Here is a 10,694-nt window from a genome sequence, read left to right as displayed (position 1 = left end):
TTAAAATATTAAAAATCATATATATTCATTCCTCACTTTAATTAATATCCAACCTCATTGTGAGTGACCACGGAGAACATTTTCCGAATGAGGGTCAGCCTAGTTATGGACTTCCTTGGTTACATGTATCTTCTTTGAAATAAACGGATCTTCTTTGATATAAAATCTTGTAGTCAGGATGTTCATTTACAAGAAGAGCCCATGTTGTAGATGTTACAAATACAATTTTCAGAATCTAAAAACAGCTCTCTCGTTACTTCAACCGAGTGTGCTTAATTTTTTATGCCTAGTTCCTCCATCAAACACCGTCTTCATGTTACAACCGCCTCCAACTTCATATGCACAACCATAAATCTACAGGCGGATACAAAATAAAACTTTGAAACCGGTGTAAGTGGGTGACTGTCCGTGACTGTTAAAACGTATCAAATTTCCAAAACAATTAGCAAACGATGTACATGGCCTTACCATGATTTGAAACTAAGTGCCTCGTCGATACTCCAATTGCTTTGTATTCTCTAGTAATACCTGTCATTCAAACAGAGGCCACATGACAAGGCAGAACTTATCACTGGACGGGCGGAAAATAAAGCAGGAAGGTGCTTACTTCTCGAATATATGTTGCAACTGCCTTGCAGCCTTCAATTGCAAGTTGCATTACATTTTCAAAAATATCCAATGGTAATTTAGCATCCATCTGCATCAAAGATCATCACGAATAAATGGTTTACAAAAGGTGCTAGAGAAGACACTGTAGATGCCAACTAACAATATAATTGTAACTTAAGCTTGTGAGAATATATTGCGAAACACATACGACAGATTACCTGAAGAAGAGTAACTTTGTCCAACTTCGGCATAATACCTAAAGTGACATCAGCACCTCCAGCACTATCTTCTACATAGTTTAAATCTGACAAGCCAGTGACAATAAGCTCACATGAGAATTACAATATCATACTAGTACAATGGCATTATAGGAGCTGTACAAGCATAAAGTAACGTAAAAATTTACCAAGTAGAGGTGTGCTATTAAGGTAACCGGCACTACAAGAAGTAACAAGATCACGCATTGGAATTCCAGCATCTGAAAGAGCCACGGTTGCAGCATTGATACATGCTGATCTAGTTCCTGCCAAAAATAAAATAAAAATCAAACACACGGATAGATCTTTCGATTCTTTAAGTAAAACAGTGAAGTAACCTGTTGAAATCCGGTAGTATTTGCAAAATAGTTAAATATTATAACCGAAACACAGATAACAGGGACAACCATGGTACATTGTGAACACTATCGATCACATATTCTATTTAAATAAGATGCAACAAAAGCAATAACTATTAACGAACTCCCTGCAGCGCAGTTTGACCCTCAAACACGACTTACCTCAATAGTAGTTAAAAAACACAAACTAACAACTTTAAATTCAAATACAAGTGGTTCATAGTACCCGTACATGAAATGAACAGAGGAGGCTTTGGATTTTCAGAAAGTAAGCCTGGATCTACAAATATATTGAATGAAACAGGACCAAATATGCACATTGCACTCACACATAGAAGGAAACAGGGCAGCATTGATTTATTACATAATCCGAAAGTACATTATCATATAGGACCTATGACTGCAACGAGGCACTGGGATTTACCTCCATCTGCTTGGAGAACTTGCACAAAAATATCAATCTGCAACAAACGGATACAAGGCTCAATAAAGAACAAACTAAACATTCATGGAAGAAAAGTTCCCCAGATGCATCAGTGGAACCTGAGTCCGAGGCATTAAATGTGTCATAATGCATGCTTCCATGGTTTGCCGAATAACAAGAGAAATCTCTGTGGATCGTCTGAGAGCATAAAAATGTACATTTTAGTTATATAGTTTAATTTAGTTATGGATACAACACTCTGATGTTAAATTGTAAATTGAAGACGATCCAACACGTATGTATGAAAATGAAAGAGAATAGAATATATCACCTATCACCCTTTGGTTTCCTCATGCGATCTCCAGTACTAAAATTTGCCATGGTGTACTCACACCGCACCTAAACTTATTAACAATGGCTACGACATTACATTTACGAATATAATACATCCTGTTCCGTTTATCATATTCACCACAACAAAGATAAATTTAATATACAGAGAATTAGATGAACTATTACCAGTGCCTTGTCATTCATCTGCTACCTCCTATTTTGGATCTAGAAAACAAAAGTATATTAACAGTTTAAATGAATTTAAATTGAAAATTGGACAAGACATTTTAAGTAATAATGAGTACCACGCACAAGTTCATTAAAATTTTAGCTCGAAATTATAGAATGAAGAAAAAAGAATTAGCTAACCTCTCGAGGGCCATACACTGCAGCAATGACTTTGGTGTTTCCCATCTCAAACACAGCAGAACTGAAATTTGATATGAAAGATCAACTTTAAAAAAAAAATTACAAAGATTAGAAAAGAAGAATCAAGGTTTTAGTAATTAGAACCCATTGGCTTTTTCCACAACACCAATCTCTCCTCGAATTTGTCTCATCTGGGATCACAGAAAAAAAAATATTTTATAAAAATAATTGAAACTTTATACTGGTGATGATTCAACACAATGGAAAATTGAGAGATGGAAAAATACTTCCATGGGTCGCCGACCATCTAAGCGAAGACCTTCTGGGCTCACGTACTCCATCTGTTAGAACTTCATAATAACCAACTTAGGAAATGCCATAGATAACAAGAAACAAATGGTAGCTAAAGCAATCACTGTCTAAAATTTAAACGTCATAACAACCAAACTGCAAAGTTCCATAAATTATTGCATAATAGCTTTACTTCAGCAACAAAATGGCTATTCTATATCATTGTTCATGCCTGCACTTCACTAACCAAACGGAAGTAAATTTAAAAAATATAAAAAAAAAAACACTTCACTAACCAAAAGGAAGTAATTCAAATAAAGAACGTTAACTCATGGAGAAGAAGCTAAGTTTGTTTTCACCATCCAATCAACACCCTCAACAACTATTACACTTGTACGAAAGGATCATCTTTTATCTTTGTTTTAATCACGAAAACCCATTACAGCATAAACCTTCCTCCATGAAGATTACAATGAACAGGTACGGTGAAATAACCAAATCATTGGAACCCACTTCCTAATGACTCTCAAATGCAGAATATATCCCACAATAATGTCAATCTGTTACGGGAATTTCCATTCGAGGCTTATCTCCATTGTCTCAAGTCTGTGACACATACTTGCCTACCAACCTTCAATGCAAAGATTAAAAATTTAAAAATCCAGATAAAATCAATAAATAACCTTCACTTCCGGTATAGTTGATCTAAACCCTACTCAAAACCCACAACTCCGATTCCTCTGAACTTAACTCAACATTTTACTACGTCGGCCTCAAAGACATACACAAACATCCCAAAACCCCAAAAGAAAAATCAACAGATGAAACAAGGTTTTAGACTTCCTTAAAAAAATTAAAGCTAGAAATTAGTAAAATTTACAAAAAAATTAAGCGAGTTTAGGCAGAAAATAAAGAGGGTAAGAGAAAACTGCAATGGGTTTCAGAAAAAAAAAAGAGCGATTTTCCATTGAAAAAAGGAGAAATTTCTCAATATTATAAGCTTAGTTAAATCCCAAGTGGTAAAATAAAAATAGAAAAAGAAATTAAGGGAAGAAGGAATACCTGGGTGAGAAGAAAAAGCGCAAGTGCAGATTTTACAAGGAGAAGAGAAGTTGAGATTCAGAATACAGTAGAGGCCTTAGAAAATGCCGCCTGGGGTTTTACAGGGGTGGAAGCGTTGAGCTGCAACCTGGGCCTATTGGGCTCTGTTTTCCAACATAAACGTACATGAATCTGGTCTAGAGGTGATTTTCTGAAGGATTGGATTGAAAATGATGTTTCTAATTTTCATTTTAAAATTTAGGAATCAAATCGGATTGGATCACAATTTTCAAATTATAAACTTTAAATTTGAGTAATTTCGAAAATTTTGAAACGTAATTATGAAATTCTATATATTTTATAGATTTTTTTAATATTCTTAAACTTTTTCATACATAAAGTTTATTGTTCTTTCGTAATATATATTATAAACTCATGTATACATTCAATTAATTTTGAGCACTGATATTCCCACCCCTATGTCTTATTTCCCTCCCCACCATTTAATGAAATGTTACTAAGGAAAACTGATGAAAATGGTTTGAAAACTTTAAGTTTTAATCAAAATGACAAAAATGGGTTGTAAGTGAATAGTACCAGGAGTGACTTTTTAGAGTAAAAATGTTCTTAACATTAAAAGTAAACAGTACCGGAAGTGTTTCGTTAAGACTCCCATGTTAATATTCTTAAACTCTTATTTAATTAAGTACTAAAATTTTGAAAAAAAAAACAATAATTTAAAGTAATAAATAAATAATGGTGGGTTGGGTGTGGTACCTTCGGTGGAGAGAGGCCAGGAAAGATTTGGGCTAGAATTGACGAAAAGGTTGGAGGAAGGAATGGGTGTGTGCTAGACAAGGGCGAGAAACTTGAATGGAGGCAAAAGAGACTTGAGGGTGAGATTTGGGGCTTTGACAGAAAAGGAAGAAGAAGAGTGATTTGGGAAAATGAGTCTCTGTGGGGCGGCAATAGGTGTAAGTACTAGGGTTTATCGGGAATATTCCGCCATAGATATGGAACTCGGTGAAAATAGAGGGTGGGGATCTAGAGAGAGATCGAGGTGGCAGATTTGGGATTAGTAGGAAAAGATATTATGAAATGGATGCCATGATTTGAAGGACACGCGTGGTTTGAAGAATATGATGAATGTAAAGGTCTTAGGTCTTGCATTTTCTTTCATCTTTTTTGTTTTTATATATTTATTTATAAATATTATTCAAAGATGGATTAGAGTTATTTAAAAAATATATATTACGGTTATTTTGGAAATAAGGGTGTGTGGGAAAATTATTTTTTATTTTTTTATTTTTTTTATGGTAGGTGAGATTATCATGTGGATGAAAAAATAAGACACTGAAGTGGTGGGTCTAATAACACTCTTAATTTTGTGGTATATTAAAAATAAGAGAAATTTTATTTGGACAAGTTTTCCTCTCTCTAAACCCAACTTTAATATTTTGTTACCTAAACTCTTTAGTTTACCTTCATAAATTATAAACGTAAATAAACTGGAAAAAGAAGAGCTCATCATACCCATTTCCCGACTGTTCTCTCGCCTTCCGCTGGCTCCTCCTGTATTTGTTGGGTCTGTCTTCCTACCGACTATTTGTTTCCTGATATTCTCAGTGTGTTCCCCCCACCTCTCCCACACCCACCAATTCTTTGCGGTGGATACTCCACCAAACGTTCAGTGAATCTTTCCTTCTTCTCTTGCGCGTGATAGGGCCTTGCTGTTAAGAGGCAAAACTAAGTTGCATCGTCGACTCCATAAGCGACTTGTTGCAGAAGTCCAAAATGGAGTCAAATGGATTTTGTGTTGGGTCGGGTTGTTGAAGGCGATGGTTGATTTAGCAATCCCGCCGAACTTCTATATGCAGGAGAAAGTAGAGGGAGGTCTGAAGTGGTGGTTGAGTGGTGGTGCTGCATGTGGGTGCTATCTCGGTTGAATGGGTGTAGAAAGATATTTAATTTTCATTTTCTTATTTTATTTAGTATAAGGGGTAAATATAGAAATTACAGAGAAAGTTTTTTTCTTTAGCTAGGTGTATAAAGAGTATTGTTGGGTCTAAAAAAAATTACCCTAAAAATAATAAACAAATGTATCTAAAATTAACAATAAAATACTGCAAAATACATAAATTTGAGTAAGTAACTATAAAAAAAATCATCTTGGTCTTCTTGGTTCTCCTAAAATATTTGGTAGCGTAGGTTCCTTCATCTTGCTCTTCTTGATTTTCCTAAAAGGATAATTCTTAAGTTTATATACTCACTGCGACGTTTGACTTGCTCTTCTCTTCCATTCCCATTTGGAAGAGTTATAGGGCATATATTCTACTTCTAATTAATTAACCTAATGATGACAGACACATATAACTATGAATGCATTAGGAAGTTGCGTAGATTTATCAATAACACAAGGTGGCTTTGTAGATTTATGATTCGCATGGAAAAGAGACCCATCTAGCTTTATGGTTCCCAAATTTCTCTCCTATCTTCATCTAGCTACGAATCTGATGAGTAGTAGAAACATACTTCTAAATCAATTCCCAGACTTTACAACTCCCTAAAGAACAAGTTCTTCAAAAACCCCAACCTCATTTTAAGCAATAACAAACGAATCAATATTAGATTTTTGAAATTACTAAACAATACCTGGTTTAACTCTGAATTGTTAGAAAAATGAAGTCATGCATATCGAACCGTTCCTGAGATCTTCTTTGATTTAAAAAAAAAAAAAATCATAAATATTTCACAAAGTGCATCTTTCTTGTTTTATATTTCTCCTCAATGAAATGATCAAATGCAATAGTTGAAATCATTACACTATATTTTTTATATTTGAGTTCAAATGTGGTGGTACATGGGTTTGAGTTTCTTATTTTCTCCTCATGCACTTGATTATAAATTTTAAATTTTACATGTGACTCAAATGTTAAATTTTTTTTGTTGGAATGAAGTTTTTCTCTTTGCATGACATTCACCTTTACACTCAAATAATTTTTGGAAATTTTAAATATAACTCTAATTACTTAAAAAAACAGATATATAACATTTAGTTTAACTCAAAAGTTATATATGAGTTTTAACTTTCCGATGCAAATCTGATCCAATCGTCAACATTTAAGTTCAAACTTGACTAGAAACGAAGAAGATACACATAATATAACAAAGCAAAGTCATGACATGAATCATTATGGGAAATGAAGATGAGACATCATTTTATGTGCAGCAAGGCAAGCAAAAAAGAAATCTATAAAATCATGTCATATGATTTGTTGGGTGACAAAGCTTAGGCCAGTGCAATGATTTTTACAGGTCTTGAAGAGGGAGAAGGAAGCAAGCAAAAGATTAGGGCAACACAATATTATCCCGGGGACCTCAGAGTTGGAGCTTGAGGCCTTTGAGGTCATCATAACCTTTCTAAAACAAGAGTTTGGCCGAATCCATCATCACCCCCAAACCAAAACACACTGCAAGTAACAAGAATGATTTCCTTAGTATTCATAGCCGGCCTGCATCAAATAGAATGCCACCACTTCTCAATATAGAGCCTCTCTCCTATGCTCTCCTCCACCATAGTAATTATGTGGGCACATAAGTTTTTATCTTGTTCTTCTTTTTCTTTTGTTACTTTTTATTTGGTCTTTCACACATCATTCTATTGCCAACCTTACGACACTGGTGGACTCTCTTGGACCCCCTTAACTAAGAGTTCAAATCTTTTGCACTTAAAATTCTTTGTGACCTTTCAATGGCCTATTTAACTATTAAAATAAAGTTTAAATGAATGGTCAAGAGTCAACAATGAAATAGGTTACAGAAAGATCACAAAGAATTTTGAGTACAAAAGATTTGATCTCGTTAATGATACCCACAAATTGTTGCATAAGATTGAATAGTTTGTGGACATGCTATAGCAAAACAAAGCATATGACATTTGGATCAGAGTGATTTTGTGTGTAGATGTGACGTACCATTTTCACTAAGCTTGGAAATCTCAAATAAACTACTTGCAACAAGAAGAGGGATTATCAAAATAATTACTTCCTCATTCTACAACAAGACTGTAGTTTTGGCAAACTATTACCACAATTTTTTTTTTCTTTTGTAAACATGTCGTAGCTCATATTGCCATGGTCTTACAAACAACTCTTAAAATAATATAACCTAACAAATAATTTCCAAATAACTTACAGACATCTTCTAATATTCAAATAACATGTCAAAAAGTAAAGGCTAATGCTAGGTAAGCTAAAATTTTAAACTCACAAATCAAATGATGTGTCACCAGTAGGAAATGAGTAATGCTAGGAAGACTAAATTTATAGACTAAGTTTTGTAAACTAAAGGACATGAAAGTTGATGATTGGATTATTACTTAAACATTGATAAACGTGCTCATTTCTTATTGGTGACACATCATTTAATTTGCAATTTTAGTCTATAAGTTTAGTCTTCATAGCATTACTCATAGGAAATAAGTACGTTAATCAACACTTAAGTAATAATCTAATCATCAACAACCACATCATTTTGTTTACAAAATTTGATTTAAAAATTACGTTTCCCTAACATTATCCAAAGTAAAAACTAAATAGCAAGTTGGTAGGTAGCTAGGGCCAGAACTTCTTCCATTTAAATTTTGGGTTTTTATCACAAATGGTCCCTGAATTTAACACACACCATCAAGATGGTCTCTAAAATTGAAAGTGGAACAATGTAGTCCCTAAAAATAGGTGTTACAAATCAATGTGGTCATTCCCTCACAATTTTGTCAAAAATTCTATTATGTGTTAATGTGGCGCATAAGTGGGCCCATAAGTCTTTTTTTTTTAAAAAAAAAAAATCACAAATGGCCCCTGAAATTGACTCACACTATCAAGATGGTCCTTGAGATTGAAAATCGATTAATGTCAATCTAGAAATAGGTGTCTCGAATCAATGTGGTCTTTCTGTCACAGCTTTGTCAAAAAAAATTGTTTTGTGCTGATGCAGTACATAAATGGAATCCACATGTCTAATTAAATTAGAAATAGGTTTAATAGTTTAATAATTAATTAAAAAAATTGTCAATCCAAAAACTCAAGCCCGTAATCACCTCCGATCCCATCCCACACTCTTCTACCTCCATCTATGGTAGCCTTCAGTAGTATCTTCTCTAAAGAAAATAAAAATAAAAAAATGCTTAGGACATCCATCTTAACGACCTTCGACACTCTTCACCAAATTTGACCAGGATCGAGACCACATTTAGTGACTACTTGGATTGGCGACAAATTCTATGAAATTACCGTAACATTTTGACGATTGACATCCTCATAACCTTAATCTTGGAGAGCTTATTGGGCGCTTCTCCAGTGGTCTTAGTGATGCGGAGAACGGGGAGCTCTGCATTGACATAATTCCATTGTGCAAAAAGGTATTTTGGCAATTTTTTTAATTGATCATTAAATTATTAAACTCACATGAGCACATAATTAAATTTTGACAGAATTGTGATAGAAAGACCATATTGATTTATGACACCTATTTTTAAGGACTACATTGATCGATTTTCAGTTTCAGTGATCATCTGTGATAAAAACTCGTAAATTTTATGGGATTCATTTATGTGCCACACCAGCTTATAATATAATTTTTTTACAGAATTATGACATAAGGACTACGTTAATTTGGAAACCTATTTTCAAGAACTACAATTTTCAATTTTAAAGATCATCTTAATGATGTGTGTCAAATTCAAGGACTATTTGTGATAAAAACTCTATAATCTTTTATTTCTTACGTATATGTTTTACGAAGGGTATGGAGTTGAACTTTTAACGCTTCCTGTTTGGGGGAGAGAATTGATGCGTAAATGGTGAGGGTTATGATGAGTGCGCCTGCCATAGCACGCCCTCCAAATCTTTTGAAGCAAAGAGAATGTTATGATGGTTTCCAGTGCACGCTCCTCTCTCTCTTCTTCAACCAAGATTTGCACACATTCTCGAAGAAAAAGAGTATAACCAGAATTTTCGATTGTTGTCACCCCCTCATCATCATCTTTATCCTTTCCCCCCTTTTCTCCCTTTTCTCCATCCTCCAATACCCTATTTTTAACTTCTAAAATTAATATCATCAAATGTATACCAATAAAACCAATTAGTTAGAACAGTACATCCATCCTGTTTCACATGAGTTCAAGTTTTCTGATTGTAGATTGCACTATTTTGAACATCACTGGGTAAAGAAATAAAAATTACCAAACATGCATACATAGTATGACCATGACACGTGCATATATAATAGCATCGATATGTTTGCGTATTTCTTTTTCTTTTCTTTTTTTTTTTTTGATAAAAATGATAGATTTTCATTTCATGGATGAAAGAGAAAGAAATACAAAAAGAAGCAAATGCACAGTCCATTATAGAGAGGACATCCTCGAGAAGGACATTGGCTAAAAAACCCAGAGGGGAATCTAACCAAACAAAAGGACCAGCATTTCTAAGTGTGTAGTGGGCTTCGATGAGCAGTATCGTTGGCTTGACGACGAACGTGGGTATAAGAAGCCGCAGTGATTGATTTCAACAGGATTTTAGAGTCCTCAATAACATCACCAACATACGATATGTTAATAGCAGAATCCCACAAAGCTGAAATAATTTGAAGCGAGTCGTTTTCGAAAATAACATTGTGAAAACCCCTAGTTGACGTCAAAACCAAACCATCCCTCAATTACAAAAAATCCCGTGCTGTACATGTTTGCGTCTTTCTAAAGGAACTACTTGCATGCCTACAATTTCAATCACGTGATACTGTTTTGCGAATAAAAAACAAGATATTAAATCCACGCAACCAAATCCTAAAAATAGTCCCAGTTTTCCCTTACTTTACGAATTCCAATGAAGATATGTTGGGGCTGCATGCTTTTGTGACGTTCTCAAGCACAACCACTTCAACAGATTTCCCTTTACTTCTTTTCTCTGGTTTTTAATCCAACCCTAAATCATGGTACCTTTCGATTTGGCT

General features: G+C 34.2%; 1 protein-coding gene across 8 annotated transcripts; it reads right to left on the bottom strand.

The window, feature by feature from the left end:
- LOC137732094 (exosome complex component RRP41 homolog) lies at nucleotides 1-3,847 on the bottom strand. Of its 8 annotated transcripts, none has more exons than XM_088687042.1 (14): nucleotides 3,705-3,847; nucleotides 2,939-3,273; nucleotides 2,639-2,701; nucleotides 2,496-2,542; nucleotides 2,352-2,412; nucleotides 2,169-2,207; nucleotides 1,981-2,067; nucleotides 1,769-1,847; nucleotides 1,650-1,686; nucleotides 1,016-1,132; nucleotides 828-913; nucleotides 608-697; nucleotides 469-528; nucleotides 1-354 (listed from the first exon to the last, which is right to left on the bottom strand). In XM_088687042.1, the coding sequence occupies exons 7-13, from the start codon at nucleotides 2,028-2,030 to the stop codon at nucleotides 481-483; spliced, it is 507 nt and encodes a 168-aa protein (XP_088543168.1). In that variant the 5' UTR covers nucleotides 2,031-2,067; nucleotides 2,169-2,207; nucleotides 2,352-2,412; nucleotides 2,496-2,542; nucleotides 2,639-2,701; nucleotides 2,939-3,273; nucleotides 3,705-3,847; the 3' UTR covers nucleotides 1-354; nucleotides 469-480. The 8 variants fall into 8 exon arrangements, with proteins under 8 accessions (XP_088543168.1, XP_088543164.1, XP_088543167.1 ...); XM_088687038.1 differs by having other exon boundaries at nucleotides 1,981-2,048; XM_088687041.1 differs by having other exon boundaries at nucleotides 1,981-2,048; nucleotides 2,352-2,542; nucleotides 2,639-2,692.
- Nucleotides 3,848-10,694: the final 6,847 nt, after the last annotated feature.

This window comes from Pyrus communis, chromosome 16, assembly GCF_041283825.1.
Source record: "Pyrus communis isolate YQ-2024b chromosome 16, ASM4128382v1, whole genome shotgun sequence".
NCBI lineage: Eukaryota > Viridiplantae > Streptophyta > Magnoliopsida > Rosales > Rosaceae > Pyrus > Pyrus communis.
This window is presented reverse-complemented; position numbering and strand designations above follow the sequence as displayed.

Bases quoted from the DNA above. Each gene is read 5' to 3' on its own strand.
- LOC137732094 (XM_088687038.1), bottom strand. The intron at 1,848-1,980 runs GTGATATATTCT...TTATGCTCTCAG, and splicing joins AGGAAACCAAAGGGTGATAG to ACGATCCACAGAGATTTCTC. The intron at 1,133-1,649 runs GTAAATCCCAGT...TATTTTTGGCAG, and splicing joins AGTTCTCCAAGCAGATGGAG to GAACTAGATCAGCATGTATC.